General features: G+C 38.9%; 1 protein-coding gene and 1 long non-coding RNA gene across 4 annotated transcripts in view; one reads left to right on the forward strand and one right to left on the reverse strand.

Moving 5' to 3' along the window:
* The window catches only part of pcdh10a (protocadherin 10a), a 23,866-nt gene extending 2,296 nt beyond the window's left edge, over positions 1 to 21,570 (reverse strand). Inside the window, exons 1-4 of one of the 3 annotated variants that reach the window (XM_039674740.2) lie at positions 18,611 to 21,570; positions 17,098 to 17,156; positions 15,954 to 16,060; positions 2,014 to 2,171 (exon numbers count right to left, since the gene is read on the reverse strand). In XM_039674740.2, the coding sequence (XP_039530674.1) occupies positions 2,014 to 2,171; positions 15,954 to 16,060; positions 17,098 to 17,156; positions 18,611 to 21,100 (2,814 nt within the window). In that variant the 5' untranslated portion in view covers positions 21,101 to 21,570. Of the gene's footprint in view, positions 1 to 1,706; positions 2,172 to 15,953; positions 16,061 to 17,097; positions 17,157 to 18,610 lie in introns of those variants that run through there. The other 2 variants (XM_039674739.2, XM_039674737.2) reach the window with 2 other exon arrangements.
* The window catches only part of LOC120481160 (uncharacterized), a 275,415-nt gene that overhangs the window by 142,769 nt on the left and 110,421 nt on the right, over positions 1 to 22,225 (forward strand). The gene's annotated exons all lie outside the window — the stretch shown is intronic.

Consider the following 22,225-nt stretch of genomic DNA (forward strand, 5'->3'; position numbering starts at 1 on the left):
CGTCTAAATCCGACGCACATGGCAACCTTTAGCATCAGTTAGATGACGCTCATCCTACGACATCATCTAACTGATGCTTTTGACCATGCGTCTAAATCCGACGCACATGGCAACCTTTAGCGTCAGTTAGATGACGCTCATCCTAGGACATCATCTAACTGACGCTTTTGACCATGCGTCTAAATCCGACGCACATGGCAACCTTTTAGCATCAGTTAGATGGCGTGGGTAGGTTTAGGTCTGGGGTAGGGTTAGGGTTAGACCACTAGGAGGCACGTCTCATATTGACGCTAAAGGGTGCCATGTACGTCCAATGTTGACGCATGGTCAAAAGCGTCAGTTAGATGACGCCTTGGGATGAGAACGGGCTGGAAAGACATGTTCCTGGATCAACATTACAACGCATTCTCATCCTTTAGCGTCATATAGAACGCTATATGACAAAACGGCGCTATACTACGCACATGGCACCCGGTATCGTTAATATAACACGCGCTGTGATGGTTAGGTTTAGGTGTGGGGTAGGGTAGTCTCATATTACGCTAAAGGATGTATGACGCCTTGGGTTCGCGTGAATATTAACGATAAAGGGTGCCATGTGCGTAGTATAGCGCTGTTTTGTCATATAGCGTTCTATGTGATCCTAAAGGATGAGAACGGGCTGGACATTACTGACCAAAAAGATAATCCTAACCCTATCCCTATCCCTCCCCCTAAACCTAACTCTACTACCCATTACTTATCCCTAAAATCAGAGGGAAATACACGGTGAATAAGAAAGATCAGATGTAGAAGCACCTAACCCATGCTTTAAGACTAAACTTGACATTAACTATAAACCTATCCCTCAAATCTGATTGGTTGATTGGAATATTGTTCCTGGATCAACATCTTTGCGATGTTGTACTTGGTGAAATCACGTTCACCCTCATCCACATGTCTGAAAGGATACATGCACATGCACACTCAGTCTTCGCCCACACTTGCACATTAAAACAAGCGTAACAAATAGCTGGATGTTTCAGCGACTGTGAGCGTTTACATGCTATAATCAGAGGCGAGGAGGCAGGGCGCTATGACTGTCGCAAGTGTGATTACAGTAGAGTTATGGCATATGGCGATTAGAACAGACATGGATACAGTGCATGATGAAAGAGACACATACTTAATGTAGGATTTTGTTGGATGTATGGAAGCTGAGAAATAACCGCTTCCATTCCATATGGCATGCTGTGTATTTCTGTTTATTATATGGCATAAAATGGAAATGTGATAAATCACAATTATAAGAGATGCAGACGCGTATGATGAGATATAGGCATGTTTTATAGACATAACGTGATTATGATGGAGATAGATTTCAGCTCAAGGAAAAGTCACAGCACAAAAGTATGTGTTATGTAGGTTTGGATGACATATTAGTTGCAAATTCAGCATTGATTCGCCAAATTTGTAATAAGATATGTTCACCGGTGTCTTCAGATGCTTTGGGTGGGAAAATTTAGAGGGCAGGGGAAGGACAAAATGTTGAACACAACTCCACGATTTCACTCAAAAAAATCCTTTATTGATATGTCCATATATTATACATGTGGTGTTTTTGTTTTTTTGTTTTTTATCATTTTGCTTTTGAAGGAAAGAGGAAAACAAATTGGAAAGTGAGAGAATAGGTCAAGAAAGGGTGTTTTGAGAAATGGGATTACATGTTGTTGTTTTTTTTTTTTGTTTTTTTTTAGAAATATAAATAGTTATATACAAAGAGAGCCATGGGTTAGATTTGAAACAGATAACGGCAGTGGATCAGATCTGGGGGGGTGGGGTTCAGAAATCGTACGTTTTGAGCGAGTACTCACACAGATAGTTGGGTTTGTAAGGCGCTCGGGCGCTTGGTAAGAGTGTGTGTAGCTCGTGGCGTGTGAGCGTGCCGTGGTGTGACTTGTCTTTGCCGAACGTAGAGAATGATCTATCATCGGCCCGATGGCACGCATCGTCCGGAACCGCGCTCTCCTGTACCTCAGTGTCCGGCACCGCGTCCATTCCTGGGACGTGCAGGTTGCTACGGTAATCTGCTCCCTGGCGACCGTCGCCAGGCATGAAGGAGGGCATCCAGCAACGGTCGGAGTGACCCAGAGCCTTGCACTCTTCAGTGCAGTTGGAAAAAAGATCAGCTCCTGTGGAAGACAGAGGAAAGATGGGAGGAAATGTTATCTTCGTTCTAGTCAAACGCAATGTAGACTAGAATAAATAGAGTACTGTTACTATATTTACTATAATGAATATTCTCATTCCATCAGGGGTGTTTCCTCCATGCAGGCAAGGGAGGCAATGCCTCCTCAATAAAATAGGATGAGAAAATACTCCGTATTACATAAATAAAACAACGCACATTTTTCAAAATGTGACATTAAAAAGTGTATTGCTTGTTTTTCTAAAGTAGCACTGTCCATTAGCAACACCAGCAGGTTAAGTGACATTGGATGCCCATGTCTTTCTGAGAGGATGCAATGCCTCAATTGCTCTATGATTGAATTTGATTGGTTATAATTGGCTATGATTGGTTCACGCAATAAATCCTGTCTTTTGTTTCCAAGCGTGTTCCACGTTCACAAATCAATCCGAATGAGCAAAATGAAGGTGTTAAAGAAGAACTATGGTGCAAAATGAACGTTTGGTCTAATAAAACATTGGTACCTAGTCAACCATTCTCTGAGGTTTGTTTTCATGATAATCGAATGTAAAGAGTTTTATGTCTAAAAACTGTAGTAATAACGGCATTTAATAAGTTATAAGAAAGCGTTAGTTTATACCACTAACAAGGCTCAAAATAGCCCCACACTAACACAGTAACATAATGAGGGTCCCTACATGCAAAATGAAGCATTGAGAACTTTATAAGTGCGCAGAGCGTTTAATAAGAAGATATTTTATATATGACAGTCCACTTCGTGTATACAGGCGGCGCCATTTTGGAATACAGTCTCGGCTAGTCGAACCACGAACGACGTGCTAAGTGAGCTGAACTGTATGAAGTTCAGCGAACTTCTGAACTGTATGAACGGCGTTCGTGGTTCGACTTGTCGAGACTGTTTTCCAAAGATGGCGCCGTTTGTATACACAAAGTGTACTGTCAGACCGTTTAATAAGAAGATAATTTGTAAAGACAGTCCACTTCGTGTATACAGACAGTGCCATCTTTGGAAAACAGTCTCGACAAGTCGAACCACGAACGCCGTTCATACAGTTCAGAAGTAGTTCAGCTCACTTAGCACGTCATTTGTGGTTCAACTAGTCGAGACTGTTTTCCAAAGATGGTTTACAAAATGTCTTCTTATTAAACAGTCTGTACACTTACAAAGTTTTCAATGCTTCGTTTTGCATGTACGGACCCTCATTATGTTACTGTGTTAGTGTGGGTCTATTTTGAGCCTTGTTAGTGGTATAAACTAGCGATTTCCCCCATTACTAGCGTTATATGCTAAACAGTTTTTAGAGATGAAACTCTTTACATTCGATTTATCATGTAAACAAATCTCAGAGAACGGTTGACTAGGTACCAATGTTTTATTAGACCGAAGGTTCATTTTGCGCCAGAGTTCTCCTTTAATGGGACAACTAATAAAAGCAAATAAACAGCTCACCCACTTAGATATCACCGCTTTATGTCACGTCAAAATCAAAATTGAAATGGCCTGAAAACATGATGACTGTGGGGTTTTCCATGAGGAATCAGCTTGGTGAAATTTAAAATACATCTCCGTATTTAATCCGAAAATATGTTGGCTATTAAAAAGAACCACTGAACATCAGTACACAAATTAAACATATTGTTTAAATTGTTACTGCCTTTAGTTATTATATTGGAATTAAATGTAAAAAATGTGATTTGTGACTTATACTTGGTTTTAATAAATAGAACATGAATTATATTGTTAATTATAAAAATAAAAATGTTCATTTTTGAAGTAAGGTAGGTAAGGTAATGTTTTTATTTAATTAGCAAAATGTGACAACATTAAGTGTAACTGGGGACATACATTTACATTTTATTAATTAAAACATTAAATAACAGGACTTTGCCTTCTAATTTCAGAACACCACTAACTGCCACTGATATACTGTGTGTGTGTATATATGTGTGTGTGTGTGTGTGTGTGTGTGTGTGAGCGGCAAAGTCCTTGTGCTCGCATTCTGAGATAAATTTAACAAAAAATATGTTTTGTGGAGTCTACTGTACATATTTCCTCACACTCTGCTTTCACTTTGTCCGCCGCTATTCTGTGTAACAATCCAATGTCAACAGAAACACAAAGGCAAAATTAATATGAATTATCCAGAGAGCAGAGTCTGAAATTATTCATATTTGAATGAAGATGATTATTTAACCTGACAGATTGTGAGCTTTTTGCTCGTTTTATAATCAGCTTCAGTCATTGTCAGGCTTCAGCAAAGAACGGTAATTGACTGGAAGGCGGCCCACTGAAAGAAGGATAGTTATATACACAAAGCAGTGAACTCTCCAGCCTTTTGTTTCTCCATGTCTGCCTCTCCATGTCCCTCCCACCAACCGATATTAAACGAGTCTACTGTGATGTCTCATGTTGTTCATTTCACCGTGTTTCTCACCGGCCGGTGTCTCACGTCCTTCGTACAAACACTAAAGGCAACGCAAGCAAAACGAACAACACTGGGAGCTAAAGCGTCCTCCAAACACACATGCTCACACATACACGCACTTGCTTTCTGACTAATGACTACACAGAGCATGATAATTAGCCGGTTTCAGAGGAAAAAAACGAGAGGAGAGCTTGAAAGGGAAATAAATTAAAGAGAAGGGCAGAGAGTAGTGTGGCGTATAAAGGCCTCTGGATAAAACCCCAATATGAGACCGGTTCAGAAATAGGAAGAAGAATATGATCGCATGAATAAAGAAATCACTTTCTTGACTTAGTGGTTATGTACTTGACAACATAATCTCATGACAATTCAAAATTCGTATGATCTCATTCATACTGCTTACGCCCCACAAACAGTTATGTTTAGTGGACCTTCATGCTTACGTGCTTCTAAAAATCATGTGTTTTCATGCAGTTCACATCGTACAAATTCATACAGAGCTTTGGCACTCGTGAGGACACCAAATTGGCTTTAACTAATTGTCATTTCCCACTGATTAGGGGTAGTCAATGTATCTTAACTGTGTGTTCTAATTGACAGAGGACCTCCACTAAAATGTGTGCTTAGCTTGCTATCAAGGTTAGGCATTTGGAAGTTTGAACTAGGAGAAAAGGTAAGAATAGTAATCAGGGTTAAGCCTTGTTTAGATTGACGCATCACAGATACACATTCAATTCGGCGGTTATACTTCATGTGCACTGCATTGCACGATTCTCTGGTAAAGCGTATTATTTTTATTCATGAACACGTAACAGGCAATTTCACAGTGCAGGCGGAAACATCCTGCTTTTAAAATTATTTTCAGTCATTCTCTGCCTCAAAAAAGTCCAACAGTCCAGATTTTTATAACCTTTTCTCAAGTTTGGATTGGCGCATACAAAAATTGCAAGCACCGTGATGTCACTGTTGGTCTGCACATTTTTTTTTTTTTTTACTTGATAATACTAAAATATTCCAGGAGTAAAATCACAGTCAAGATGAGCAGCATAATATGGCATTGCATGATCTATTATGCAGCACCTGTGCGGCCTATCTTAATGTATTACATGAAATATTAAATTCCTATTTTTTATTAAAGATGGAAATCGTATTAGTTCTTTCATCACAATTAAATTAGGCATTACTATGTATGTCACTAGGTGCTCTGCACAAATGTTTGATGGTAATGAGTTTTTTTTTTTCTTTATATATACTACTTATGTTTTTCTACTAAAATCTCTGTGCTGTGTGAGCTTCCGGTATGTTCCAAACAAATTATATTCCAGAGTATTATATTCTATATTATTATAGTAAGTAACATCCTACTATTTTAAAACATAACATTTTGGTCATGAGATTGTTGAAAAAAAAAAAAAAAACATGGGATTTTTGAATTAATCATAACTATTTGTTTTTCTTGCGGGAACAACATTCATATGCAAATATGGAAATGCAACTAGACAGATGTCTAAACTTTATACCTTGTGGTAATTCTGAAGTAATCACAAAAGCAGAATTTGCTCCTATTTAGTAACAGAAGGGTTATTATATGAAGAAACAATCAAATTGTAGGGAAATTATGTCATGTTTTATGCCATTTTGCCATACCCCTACTTTATAAAAACTGTTGTATTCATTTTTACTGATGAGATTCTCTCTGAAATTTGTCTGAGAGGCTTAAAGCTTCTTCTTGGGAGAGATTCTCTGAGAACTGTGTACAGTTTCAGTTCCATGCTTATTTTATTTACTCAAAACTAAAAAAAAAGTATTTAATAAGCTACTCAATCAAAATAGTAAACACAAGTACAAGCCAAGAATACTTAATTATACTTTTAAGTATATCTCGATCAACAAGAATAGGCCAAATATACTTGCACTTTTCTGTCAAGTGCAATTTGAAGTATATTTCTGAGAAGTACATAAAACATAGACTGAAGGTATACTACCTTATTTTTTTAGTTTAAAAGAAGTATACTTATAGCACACTTGAATAAACTTCTTTTCCGTAAGGGTTAGACTCGGCCGACCAGTGTTGTAGTACTCGAGACTCGGACTCGTCTCGGACTCGGTCTCGAGACCATATTTTAATGTTCTTGGTCTTGTCATGGACTCGTGTGCATTTGGACTCGGAATTGACTCGTACTCGAACATTTTTTTTTTTTAGGACTCGGAATTATTCCCGAGTCCACTCGAGTTCATTTAAAAGTATTTTTTCATGATTATTAATGTATGTTAATAAAATATTTATTTAAATTGATTGACACGCCCAGTGATTGGTGATTTTCTAGTGCGCAACTGCGCATGACAAATTGTAATAAAATTACTTTTAACACCACCTACTATGTGGCCTTTTTACCCTAAACTGATCATATTTTTTAAACTCCAAGTAAATTCAGTCAAAAAAAAAAAAAGGATTTCTCTAAGTAAATAAAAGTAAATTAGGTAATCAACCCTTACTGGTCTCAGTCTCGACTCGGACTCGACTCTCTATGGACTCGGTCTTGACTCGGACTCGACTCTCTCTTGTCGACTCGGACTCGAGTGAGGTGGTCTCGACTACAACACTGCGGCCGACGTTGACTGTAGATGCGCTAGAGTATAAATATTATAGTTATAGATTTACGGACTACAGGATCATGAAGCTTTAAATACCTTAGTGTAAAGGTAGATCACATCAAAGTTGCTTTATCCCGTCATGTGATACTCCTTCAAGACTTTTGTGCTTAATTTGAACCTTCTTAAGGTTCTTAATGTTGTCTTCCAGAAAATGACAAAATTACAGAAATCATTGTTAAAAATAATTTAAAAAGGTTGTTTTTTTTGTTGTTTTTTTTAAATAATATATCAAAAGTAACATGTATGAGTGTGTAAGCTAACTCTCAGTCCCTCACTGAGCGATGGCTAACTTTCTATCCTGTTGCGTGGTAAATTGATCATTTATAAAAGTGTCTGAATCACGAGTTTATTCATTTTGTAAAGGTTACAATGTTCCATAAGAGGAATGACCTATATCAGTGTGAAAGAGAGGGAGCAGACACAGTACTGTTAAAAGAGTGATGCACCAAGGTCAGATTCAAACAAGTACAATGCGGGAGAGAACACGTGAAGTGAAGGAAAAAAAGAGGAGAGAATGAAAGAGTATGTAGGCTGATGTAATGAATTTTAAGACAGGTAAAGACAAAGGCCCAAAGAGAAGGAGAGGGATGCGGTGGATGCATGTCAGGCCAAACTCTAATCCTCTAATTCCTAGTGGAAGAAGCTTTTCTGAGTGACATCAAAAGCCAAATCTGATGTTATGCTGATAAACCTGACCATGTATGTATGTGTGTGTTGATGCTTTAATGAACACACGGGGGAATAGTGTGTTATTAGTGTACAGCTGTTGTAGTGATTTGCATAAGTGACCAGGAAACATGTTATTAGGGTGGCTTTGGGACCTGCAGATAAATTCATAAAAGGCTGTAGATTAAACGCGCTGACCCAGAATATTGTACTTATTAGAATCCCTATAGGTGACTTTGGTAGTTGATGAAGCATTATTGCATGATGAAAGTGTCTGGTTGTGTTCTGCACAGTGAAATCAGCTTGCTTGGAAAGCCTCTTTCATTTACTGGATGGTACAGAAAACTCAAGATAATTGCTGCTGGATTGTGCGTATCAAGATGCACTCTTAAAAAGAGAGGTTTCTCAGAGATGCCATTGCTGAACCAATTTTGGTACCTCAAACATCCAATCAGGCGACAGTTTGTATTTTAAAAATATAAATAAATGTTGGACTTTGTGGAATGGAGCCATTGATTCCATTAAAGAACCTTTATTACACTTCAATCTGATTTGTATTGCTCATATGTTGCTCTTTTAAAGCTCAGGGTACAACAAAATATTTAGTCTCAGATCTGCTAAATAAGTAAGAATAGAGCTATAAAATAAGGATGCATTGGTTCATTTTGAAATCTTTTGTTTTTGAAAGCAGACTTTGGTGTCTAAGCAGTTTTTGACATTGCTGAGATCTCTTCAGAAACTCTAGAGGAGATGTGAGATTACTCACGTATTTGTCTCAGGGGAGATCTGAGAAGCTTAAGCAAAAGTCTCCATTTTGCTGTCAAGGATAAGCAAAGTTAAAAAGATTTCTTATGTGATTCTTCTTCCTTACGTGCTACTCAGGGCTTCTAATCTTACAGACTCAACATCTGAATCCACACTCGGCTAACATTTCTGCTCAGATGCGTTGTGAAATCCATAGATCACTTCCACAAGCTGTCCACTTTGTTATTTCACCATTATATCAGGGTGATATATGGACAGAGATATGCACAAAGTCATAAATCTTGTTAAAGCAGGGATCCAAGGCCATTGTGACATCATCAATATTGTGTACACAGATAAACCTGACTGCATACAATCAAACTCAATGTAATTAGAACAGCGGCCCGTAAATAGCCCCAACCGAGCGAGCAGACAGAAGCTCACAGCATGAGTTTCACATCGATATCAGTCACATGCAGAGACTCGTGTAGAACATGCAGGACTTGACACAGTCTCATACGATTGAGGTCTGCTTTTGTATTTGAAAACAACTTTTGAATAACACAGAAAACTGAATACCATGTCCTGAATACAATACTAGTGCTTGCAAGGGCATAAAAGAAATCGTCAAGTCATCTTTATTTCTATAGTTCTTTATAAAAAGCAGACAATAATAATAATAACACAAGTTGTAAATAAAGCAGCTATACCGCAGACAATTGTGTCGTTGTTCATCTCAAGTCAGTTCAATGTTGATTCAGTTCAATAATTGTTTAAGTTTTGTTCTCATCCAATAGTTTCAGTACAGTGTTATTTTTTTAAGTTAGCCAGCCAGCTCTCGCATTTTTTTTTATTATTTTCACACAAAAAAAACTCATTTTTATATGAAAATAATGGTATTATCAGGGTTGCACTTAACTGTTGCACATACGTGGTAAAAATAAACGATGTGCAGCATCAAACGTGGAGGGACGCGCTTTTGAGTTCCAACATTTTCGGGGACAGGGACACATTTGCTTAGTGGAATAGGAGTTTTCCAACTCGATCTGTACAATTTGTACGAATTTTACGAGGTGGCTAATTCGTAACAATTCATACGACCTCACTCGTACAAATTAGTACGATTTTGCTAAATCGTACATATTTTACGAATTGGCCAATTCATATGAATTCGTACGAATGACCTACCCCTGACCACGCCCCTAAACCTAACCATCACGTGGGTTTAGACAAATCGTATGAATTCGTACGAGTGAGGTTGTACGAATTAGACACTTTTTAATCACTCGTACGAATTGGTCGTGAGATAGGGTAAGAGTTTTCTTCATTTTTCCCCATCTCTGGTAAGATAGCAATCATGATTATAAGTGTATTCACTAATTATTAGTTGTTAATGGGGGTACAACGGATCACAGTTGATCAGTGATCCATACAGACCACGCCCCATGGTTCGGCACGCATGTGATTTGTGGATTAACTGCTAAGTTTAACCATCATTAAGTGAAAGTTTATCATTTGGACGTGTTTTGTCTTGCTAGTTTACACATTCAAAAGATTTTAAACGTGATAGAAGAGGCGAAAATCGGGACTCGAGTGCTATTATCTGTGCGCAGAGAGAGGCACATTTCAGACAGCGTTCAAACACTGAATTAATTTCTCTTTCACGTTTATTTGCATTAGAAACAACATATAGACACAAAATTATGTCAAAATACGCTTCAACAGCTTCACAGTCCTATATATACCTATATATAGAAACAATTGCTCATTTAAAAAATAATAATAAGTTTTATAAGCTCAAATGCTCGACTTGCTCTGTTCTGTGATGCGCATTTGTGACTCTCCTGTTCGAACTCGTTTATCAAAATGAACAAATCTTTTTTTCGTGTAATTTGGTTCATTCAACGAACGAAATGAACGAGTTGACTCGGGAAAAGATTCGTTCATTTTGATGAACGAGTTCGAACAGGAGAGTCACGAACGCAGAATAGACAACATCACAGAATAGAGCAAGTTGAGCATTTGAGCTTATAAAACTTTAAAAAAAAATTAAATGAGCGATCGTTTCGCTTGATAAGACCCTTATTCATCGTCTGGAATCGTTTAAAGCCCTTTGAACAGTTTGCACTGAAACTGACTTTTGAAACTTGAACCGTTTGGTTCCCACTGAAGTGCATTATATCGAGAAAAATCCTGGAATGTTTTCATCAAAACCTTAATTTATTTTCGACTGAAGAAAGAATGCATGGATATTTTCAATGACATTGGGGTGAGTAAATTATCAGCAAAAGTTTTTTGTTTTTTGGGGGGTTTTTTTAAGTGAACTACTCCTTTAACTAATATGAATTGATGTGATTTTGTGGTAGAATAATATCTTTTAATGTAGACTTTAACTATTAGATCCTAGTCAGCTGAACAGGACCCACATTTGGTGGAGATTGCGGAAGGGCATGCAAACGTTGGCACATTGAAGCAACAAATTAGATGGGATTTTAAATATTGTTGCAATTATTTACACAGAACATCTGTAATTACATATAATGATTTGGGCATTGGGATCTCTGTAGCATTAACTCCTTACAACACATCCCAATTAGCACAGAATATATCTAAATAATTATTAAAGGTACAGCACAATTTAGTTATAGATTTAGAGGCTCAAAAAAATTAAGAGAAACAATGTGAAAAAGTAATATACCACAATCACAGATGTTCCTATAGAAACAGGATTAAAATTATCCGAGGACCCTGAGTTCACTTAAAAAACAACAATGGCTGTGGAAGAAAAACAGACATTTTCAATTTGGACGGGATTAAAGTCACAAAGTATGTCTGTGAATCACAAAATTAGCATCCTCGGGGTAAACAAGTCCAATTCGAATGAGGATTAAGGTTGAAATTATCTAGAAAACCGAGTTTGAATGCAGTCATTAAATGGTTCAATCTGAGTTAAATGCTGAAATTTGGGCTGATAGTTCAGCATTAGTGTTCTTTGGATAAAAAGAACATGACAATGTGCCATCTATTATGCATCGCAAGCGGTAGACCTCAAGGATTTTATGATTTTTCAGCCGTCAAGAGAAATTTGAGCTGTCAGAATAATTGTGTTTAAAACCTAAAAGCGATTTGATTCAGCAAATTGCATTTACAAAGTTCTTTCTATTGTTCTGCAACACAATACATCCACAATATAGTGTAGCGTGTTGTACGCTATAATTTAACCCATGCACTTATAACACATAAAAGACGGAAAAATATCTACATGATTTTCAATCAAATCCTATAATGCAGACCTGTATTCAATTAGACATTAGATATCCTTACAACAATGGTCTGAGTACATGCTGGACTCTGGGCTTGCAGACTTCCAGAGAAAAAGGGATGATGCGTTGAGTACAAACACAATGACTAACTAAGCTGTTCTCTATCAGGAAGGGCTCTGCATCCCACTGTGTGCGTTATTTTCGTCTCTTTCCGCTTCTCTTGCATTTTCTCTTCTGGAGACCTCATCACATCTTTTATCAATGGTGTGCAAAAGCATCAGAATGAAAAGGAAAAACACTGCCAAAGCCCTAATGAGCAGAATTTCCCTTCAGAACACCTGTCGTCGGGCTGACCAAAGACCTGAGCTCACATGCTGAGGACAAGCATTTTTTGCAAGCGTTGGGAGGATCTTATGTTATTTTTATTTTATTTATTTATTTTTTTTGAAGAACGAGTGACGATTTTCTGAACATCTGGCTGGGTATTCACTCAAAATCAACTAGCTGCCATAAGAAGTTACCTATGTAGTCACTACTGTCTTGGGGAGCTAGCAATGTTACTAACCTAAAGGGATAGTCCACTTTTTTTTTTGGAAATTGGCTCAATTTACCACTCCCCCAGAGTTAAACAGTAGGGTTTTACCGTTTTCGAATCCATTCAGCCGATTTTCTGATTTTTAGAAGAATATCAGTAACCAGACATTTTCTGGTCTCATTGACTTCCATGGGAAAAATAATATACTATGGAAGTCAATGAGACCAGAAACTGTCTGGTTACTGATATTCTTCTAAATATCAAAAAATCGGCTGAATACATTCGAAAACGGTAAAACTCAACTGTTTAACACTGGGGGAGAGGTAAAATGAGCCTATTTCCAAAACAAAAGTGGAGTATCCCTTTAATTGCATTTTTCAGTAATGTGTATATCAAAGTTGTGTATCTTTTCCAGTAACAAACATTTCCAATAAGTGGTGATGTAGTGTGACAAAACACTGCATCACTGCTTTTTGTTACATTGTATTGAACACAGAACGTCATACTGAGCGAGCTGAGGAAATAATACAAACAATAAACAGCTGTTCGGATGGTTTATGTAAGATATTAAATTCTGCTGTATTTCATATGCTAGAATTTAGTGTATAATGTATTACTGTAAATTGACATTTACAGTAAATAGCTAAATAAATGATAAATATTTTAAAAGGTATAGCCTCCGTTTATTTAGCTACCTTCTGTTTGTAGCTTGTAGCAAAACGTACTATTTCTAAGTGCTTGACCGAAGTTGAAATTCAATTATGAATAGCTTGAAGCATGGCAAGCTACAGATTCAAAGTTATTCCCCTGCATTGACTTTTACCATAGCAACAAACTATTTACGTGTGTGTGAGTGTGAGTGTGTGTGCAGAGCAAATGGAGGTGCTCTGATTGGGAAATGATAGCATTAAATTACAGCGACAGGAGTGATTTGATTAACGCCATCACCACACATCCCTCATTTATAGATAATCATCAATCTATCGCTCACTCATGTTAATCTTATTGTGCAATTTGTCATGCATCTGTCTCTTTGCAAACAAATGCAGATGTAACAGTCTAACTCTTGTATAGAGCCATTTTCTGACCTCAGCTCTTACACTCATGCTTGTTTGAGAGACCCAAAGGCCATTTAAATAGATTAGAAGGTTTAATTTCATAAGAATTGATTATAAATAAAATTGCAACTATTTTAACGTGCTTAAAACATCCTCCTTCAAATGTTACATTAGGCTACATCAATGTCTTTTATTCTATTTTTCATGCGTTTTCACTGGTGTTTTGAAGAGATGGAATGAAGCCCAAACAAAAACAGATACTTGTCACTTTTTTGTCTTTTAAGTGAATGTATAGTGTGTGGTAAAACAGAAAGAAATAACTAGAGCAGACAATATACTTAAAAATAAATGTTGCAAATGTGAAGTAGTATTATGGGCTCCCCAAAGAACCTTTCAGTGTACAATTAAAATAACAATTTTTTTTCTTTGTCCTAATCATATTTTAATAATCAAAAGAACCTTTTTGTTCACTATAAATAACATTTTTGTACATTGGAAAGGTTCCATGGATGTTAAAGTTTCTTGAACCATAGATTGCAACAAAGAAACAACTGTGCACTGTTAGTTCATGTCCATTAACAGATATAACTTTCGATGTTAAAAATATGTTAATAATTTGATGTATTACTAGTCAATATAGTCAATAAATCAATATAAGATCAATAAATGCATTAGAGGTAAGTTTCATTTGTTTGCAGTTAACTATATTAGCTAACATGAATTAACAATGAAACTTACCTCTAATGCATTTATTGATCTTATATTCATTTATTGACTATATTGACTAGTAATACATCAAATTATTAACATATTTTAACATCAAAAGTTATATCTGTCAAAAATATTGATGTATTACTAGTCAATATAGTCAATAAATCAATATAAGATCAATAAATGCATTAGAGGTTTCATTGTTAATTCATGTTAGCTAATGTAGTTAACTGCAAACAAATGGAGCTTACAGTACCTCTAATGCATTTATTGATCTTATATTGATTTATCGACTATATTGACTAGTAATACATCAAATTATTAAAATAATTTGATGTATTACTAGTCAATATAGTCGATAAATCAATATAAGATCAATAAATGCATTAGAGGTATAAGTTTCATTGTTAATTCATGTTAGCTTATAGTTAACTGCAAACAAATTGAACTTTATTGTCATTTGTTACCTATTATTTTTACATTTCCATTATTGAGATCTAGGGGACCCTAAACATAAGCATTACAGTCAATTTCAACCGTATATGGGGGTTAAAACGCTTCTTTCTCTTTCCTTTATATCTTTTGGCTGGGCTTCCCTTAGACTAATATCTCAAAGTGATGCTATAAGAAAAAAAGGAGACGAGGTAGGGATGTGTGAAGGAGATAGCGTGTGTGTGTGTAAGTGGTTGTTAATGCAGTGGTGCTACCCCTGTCAGTGTCCCAGGCCTTCATCTTAACCTTGCTGTGATAATTGGCTATGCGGAGACAGGCACTGAAATGGGAGTGAAGAAACTGCGAGCTTGCCAACACACACCCAGAGGAGAGCAGGAAAGGAAAGGACACACACACACACACTCACACTCACATCTTCTCATTTTACTTATTTGATGCTCTAATAAGTTTTTTAAAATAAAATCTCAATCCCTCTGCCTCTTTCCCGTCCCCCTTCTGTGATTTCCCCCCCAGAAAGGATTATATCAAAGGTCTTTCTAAAGTAAAGTTCCTTCAAACTGTAGTCACCTAGAATGCGAAACCATGCTCGTTTCAAAAATTTGTATTCCATTGTGTGCAGCGCATACGTAATATCTGGCAACCCGTCATCTAACTGTTTGCCAAACCAAAGGCTGAATGTCATGATTCTTTGGAGAGAAAGGTCAAAGCTTTATCCAGTCGAAGCCCTAAGGCTCCACCTTGATTAATAAACCAGCAGAAATGAAATATACAACATGAAAGTCAAACAGCTCATCAAATTGAATATAAAGAAATAATAAACACAATTAAATCAAATTAATCTCCGACAAACTACTGCTATTTCACCGTGCTTGACTCAAACGTTTTTGGCATTTGATTTGAATGGGAAAATAATTGTGTTTGGGGGTGTGGGTGGGGTGGTGGGACGCATTTACCGTGGAAGCTTTCAAATACTCATTAAATGCTTCAGAAAGCCTGTCCGTCAGATAAGTCAGACTCGTTCGCGGCATTGACTGAAATCCGTTTAGCTTTGTTGACAGATGTATAATTTCCACGCAATGCCTATATTGATCCACTGTTGAATCGGTTAAAGGCTTGTCGCGTTGCTTTCAAAGCCACAATGAGAGCAATTTCCCAATGTCTATGTTTCTCCTCAGCGTTCATTCCCCAGGGGCCTTTCACCCATCTACGCATCTTTCAGGTGGACAGTAGGAGAGAAACTCGTAATCAACTCACCTGCTGTGTGGCCCCGGTTGGTGGCGTCATGGTCGCTGTCTCCCTGCTCGCTATCTCCGTGCCCGCTGTCTTTAGAACTGACGATATCTGCCTCTTGAAACGCTGAACTATAAGGGAATTTTCATTGTTTAGTAGTCATTTGGTAATTGGAGCTTTACATTGCATTTTTTTTTTTCCATTGGAAGTCTTCATTGTTTTGGTTATTTAACACTTTTGGCACAGTTTTACATTTTAGACTGCTGATTAAATTCGATATCAAATTCTGAATCAGACTTGTGCTATGTAGTTTTAAACATTAGGATGACAAATGAGACACTGAGTAAAATGTTGGGATTTTGGGGCCACATCATTTATACCGCTCTTGCTTTATATCAGTGTGTCGCCTATTTAACCATATTTTGTGGGCACAAATTGTACCCAGCAGGTAGATTAGTTTGACAAAACCTCCTTTCGGGGACATCCTCGTTTTTAAAAAAACAAAACAAAAAAACAAAAAAAAACAAATGAACTTGAAAGGTGTGTGCACTGTAAAAAAAAAATATTGTTGGTTTAACTTAAAAAAAATAAGTAACCTGGTTGCCTTAATTTTAAGCTCATTGAACTGGAAAAAGTGAGTTAATACAATGAAGAAGAATGATTTAATCATTAGAAACTCAAAATTATATGTTATTTGAACTAAATAAATATTTTAAGTTGATTTGACAAAAGAAAAAAACGTTGTGATTACTACACTGTAAAAAATATTGTTGGTTTAACTTAAAGTAAGTAGCCTGGGTTGTCTTAAAATTTTAAGTTGATTGAACTGGAAAAAGTGAGTTAATACAATGAAGGAGATTAATTTAATCATCAGAAACTCAAAATAATAAGTTATCGCAACTAAATAAATTATTATAAAGTTGATTTGACAAAAGAAAATATGTTGTGCCTGTGTGTGGCCTGGAAAACCCTACATTATGGGGACAAAATAAAGATGGCAATATCCAAAATCCTTGTACTTGTGGAAACATTTTGGTCCCCAGTAATAATTTTTGAGATGTAAAAATGCAAAAAGTTAGTGTAAGGGGATAAAAATATACAGTACACTAAGTGTAACAATTATCATGTCTATGGAAAGTCCCACTGTGAATGTGGGCAGTCATCTCACCTGTTAACGCGACGGGGTCTATCCACCAAGTAGCTAAGCTCAGTTCTCTGGTGCTTGGTCTAAAAGACATAAACAATAACAGTAATTGAGTATGAGATTGGACATTTATCATTAAAACACTGGTCAGGCTTCTGTTCTGCTCTGTCCATGCACTAGAGCACCTCAACCATAGAACCGCCTTTGTTCCACTGATACCCAGCGACTGTGTGCTGTGCATACTTAAACCCTTGTCCAATACACTCCCCCCTCCCTACTCAGTCTTGACTCCAGAGGGCTACACCCTTTCAGAGAATGCCAGGGGATAGTAAAGTATACATTGTTGGATGGCGGGAACTCACTTAAGATAAAATGGCTTGTCTCAGAGGTAAAAAGCAAAGACGTTAGAATAAATTTGTAACCACCCTCGATATTCACTTTCCCCATATAGTATTGATCAATCGATATAGTATTTTCATTGATCTTTCTGAAATGTTTCCATTAAGGATTCCCTCACGTCTTGAATATGTGGTTACATCCTATGCTGTAGTTAATATGTGCTGTAGTGTAATTAAAGGATCTGAAAAAAGCACTACAGCTTTGAGCTACCTTTAAAAGTGAGTCCTAAGCAAGCAGGAGATTACAATCTGACATTATTAACACAGGAAGCTGGAAGATCACCACTGAACAGACTTTTAAGGTGCATATATGTGTAGAGAGATACATTTGGTGCACTGTTTCCATCCACTGAACTTGTCACTATACATTTTTAGCCAATTTTATGATTTTTCTGAGTCTCCATTTTCTGCATCAGTAATTAAAGTCGAAGTGGTTAAAAAAGTGCAATGAACCAGTGAATATTGTAACTTTGGCACCACTTTGATTTGACTTTTTTTTTATATATAATTTTTTTAGAATGTGGATTTTTATAGTTTGTCTCATTATAGCAAAAAATGGCAACATTTGTGTGTGTGTGTGTGTGTGTGTATATATATATATATATATATATATATATATATATATATATATATATATATATGAAGAGTTCAGATGCAAAAGCCTCTAAATGCCATTTGAAATTTTCTTCTAGAATGGTCATTTTTTATCAAGCTTGTATATTTAAGTTCAGTAATTTCACTTAAATGGCAATTAATAGGTAATCTTCATTGCCATTTAAGTGAAATTACTGAACTTAAATATACAAGCTTGATAAAAATGATCATTTTAGAAGAAAATTTCAAATGGCACTTAGAGGCTTTTGCATCTGAACTCTTCATATATATATATATATATATATATATATATATATATATATATATATATATATATATGCTTAACACATTAGCAGTTCATTTGAATTTATATAAATGTATGAAAATATATTAAGTAATAAAATCAAAGATAGTTTAACATATTAATGATGTATGTTAATATGGTAATGAGATGCATTAGATGTGAGCTTTTCACACTGAATTCACATGGTTCAAAGGTGTAATTCACAAGTGTTGCCCGTATAGGTAATAAAATGTGTTTTCACCTCGCTTGATAAAATGCTCCCGTTAGAGATGATATCTGGTTGCTGATCCGCGTATCCGGCAACGATTGCCCCGCACGGGTTGTGCTCTGTGTCTGTGCTCCGGGATGGACTGCACGGTTTGAGAAACATCAGGTCGGTTTTGGCAGACTCCGGCGTCAGGCACACCTGGTAGCAGTAGTTCTGATTCTGGTGGTGCGAGCCGAAGCTGCCCGACTCTTCCACTGGCACCTGTGCGGTGCTGGCCACATTAGTGCTCTGAACGAGCATGATGTCCGATTTACTGAGCTTCTTCTTGCGCCCGCGCGCTTGGCGACTGCAGCACTGACAGCACGAGTCTCCGGCCATGCACGTGTAGATGTTCAGTTTCTTGTCCTTCTGACAGCGCACCGCCAGCATGATCATGGCAAGGAGGAAGATGAAGGACACGGAGCCGAGAGCGATGATGAGGATGAGTGTGAGGTCCAGCGAGCCCTCTTTGGACTTCACTGACCCTCGGTCGCCGCTCCGGCCCTCCACAACGCTGTCCACAAGCACAACGTTGATGCTCGCGGAGGACGAGAGGGGCGGCTGGCCGTGGTCGCGCACCTCGATCAACAGGTCGTACGGGTGCGGCGGGTCCCGTTTGATGGAGACCCGGCGCGCGGTACGTAGCTCGCCGGTTCTCCAGTCCATCCGAAACATCCCGAGCTCGTTTCCCCGGAGGATGCTGTACGACAGGCGCGCGTTCTCGCCATCATCAGCATCCGTGGCAACGATACGGGTCACCAGGTATCCCGGCTCGGCTGAGCGGGGCAAATGTTCCCTCGCGGTGCCGTTTTTGCCCAAAGGTGCAATTACAGACGGGGTATTGTCATTCTGGTCCACTATGATGACATTAACAGTGGCGTTGGCAGTTAACTCTGGCGCACCGGAGTCTTTGGCGTGCACCATGAAACTAAACTCTTTAATTTGCTCGTAATCAAAAGAGCGCAGAGCGTACAAGTAGCCGTTCTCGGAGTTGATTGACACGTAGGTTAAGATGGACATGCCCTGTATTTCGCACTCCAATATGGAGTAAGTGACATAGGCGTTCTGTCCAACATCTGGATCCACGGCGCTCACCGCGTAAATGTAAGCGCCCGGGACATTATTCTCCGTCACGTAGACGTCGTAAACCGTCTGCATGAACCTAGGCGCGTTGTCGTTTTCGTCAGAAACGTGCACTTTGATGGACTTGCTCGTGGAGAGAGAGGGCACCCCCTTGTCTTTGGCGACCACCGTGAGCGTGTACGACTCCGCTTTCTCGCGGTCCAGCGGGCCGTCCGTAACGATCGTGTAATAGTTTTTGAAAGACGACTTGAGTTTGAACGGAACCTCGCCGTGCAGCTCGCAGGTCATCTGTCCGTTCTCGCCGGAGTCCCGGTCAGTGACGCTTAGCAGAGCGATCACCGTGCCCGGGGCAGCCTGCTCGCTCACCGACTCCGTTACCGTGCTGAAACTAATCTCTGGCGTGTTGTCGTTCACGTCGATGAGTTTGACCAGAACTTTGCAGTGCGCAGGCACGGCGTTCGCCCCCATGTCTTTCGCCTGCACGTAGATCTGATGCGTGCTGCTCTCCTCGTAATCCACCTCGCCGGTCACTTCAATCCTCCCAGTGCGCGAGTCGATGTTAAACAGATCCCGAATACGCGGCGGATTGTGACTACTTAGAGAGTAAACGATCTCTCCGTTCGGGCCCTCGTCCATATCGGTGGCATTCAGCTGAATAACGAGCGTGCCAACTGGAGAGTTCTCGCGCAAGCTCACAGAGTAAACGGATTGATCGAACGTGGGCGCGTTGTCGTTTGAGTCCAGTACTTTAACCACTAGCAGTGCGGTGCCGGTCTTTGGCGGCTGCCCTCCGTCCACGGCGGTGAGCACGTACCTGTGCACCGCCTGCTGCTCTCGGTCCAAGGGTTTATCCAGCACGAGCTCCGCGAACCGGTTGCCGTCGCCCTGCGTCTGTACGTCCAAGTAAAAGTAGTTGTTGGTGGTGATGGCGTATGTGTTCAAGGCATTAGTCCCCACGTCAGGGTCGAAGGCGTTCTCCACCGGGAAGCGGGTGCCCGGTGTGGCGCTCTCGGTGATCTCCACGGTGATGTCCGTCTCTGGGAAACTCGGCGGATTGTCGTTAATATCCATGACCTCGATCTCGACGCGGAACAGCTCGAGTGGGTTCTCCAAAAACACTTCGAGGTGTAGGTGGCACGGGACGGTCTGGCGACATATCTCCTCTCGGTCGATGCGCTCGTTCACCACCAGCGCGCCGTTCTCTAAGTTGACCTCCAGGTACGGCGTGCGCGAGCTAGGCACGGTCTGGAAACGGCGCGCGGAAAGTTTGGTGATGTCCAGCCCCAGATCTTCGGCGATATTTCCCACAACCGTCCCGCGCTCCTGCTCCTCCGGTACCGAGAAGTGCAGCTGCGATAACCCTCCATCCAAGATCGAGAAAAAGAGAAATATCAAAATCATCTCCAAACAACAAGTGCACTCCTTTTTATCCCCTCGCGCTGTCTTGACTCCTTTTCTTCTGCTGTCACAGCTTAGGAATTACCCATCGCTTTGCTCTAAGAAAACATTTGCACTGTGCAATTTCCCAAATGAACATGAAAGCTCCTGTGTTGTACGGTGTCAGCCATATGCGCAAGATCTATAGCCATTTGATATAATGCTGTCTCAAGGAGAGCAGAATTTAGTAGTCCGTGCGTCACAGAAAGACATTGCAGAACCTACAGCTTGCCCGATCCTTAATACTGAGAAGCAAAACCTTACCAAAACTATTTTGCTTAATAAGTGGATAGATCAATTTTTAAAAAAACAAAATAATAATAATAAATCCTGAACGCGACCTATTGCAGACAAATAACACTTTTCTACATAGGCTATAGTTATCTAATGGTTCATAATAACTGCGGGATGCTTAGAAATCCGTAGGTCCCCTCTTCTCGAGTTCTGCAAGGAGAGTGAGGATCAGTGCGTTGTTTTGCGCAGAGCTCTTGCCACAAACAGCCAATGGACGCTCCGGACTGCCAGCGCTGCGTCACCTGATTCGACCGTGGGAATGTCAATCACGCGCGCCCTCCCTCCTCAGTGCGCCCTTACATCCCCACTCCAGCTCACTTTAGAAGACATGTGAATCAATTCTCATTCTCCGTTTTAAGTCAAACATGCGCATTCAAGGTAAATATTAGCATGGGAAAACACGATTCACGGTGTTCTGAAATCCTTTTTAGCCTATCTGTCAGTTTCTGGTCTTGACCAATTCATTCATTTGCCTATTTAGTGTTTTAATATAAGTAGAATGTACGCGTTTGACTGTATTTGACAAAATGATGAATGTCATACTTATTTAAGAATCAGTTCTTAATGACGACACCGGAATGTTTTGAATCTGAAGCACGGAAAGTGTACTCTTTAGTATGCAGTTCACGAGCGCGCATGCTGAGAGCGCGTGTATGTGGAGGAATCTCTGGAAGAAAAAAAAAACATGGTGGTAATTTCAATGGGGGAAAATGACTTAAAAAAACTTTTGAGTAAAAGCTTGTTTACTGGAAGTCACCTTACAGTATAAGGTTAAATAGGATAGGCTACGTCTTA

Source organism: Pimephales promelas, chromosome 6, assembly GCF_988280905.1.
Source record: "Pimephales promelas chromosome 6, fPimPro1.hap1.1, whole genome shotgun sequence".
Lineage (NCBI taxonomy): Eukaryota > Metazoa > Chordata > Actinopteri > Cypriniformes > Leuciscidae > Pimephales > Pimephales promelas.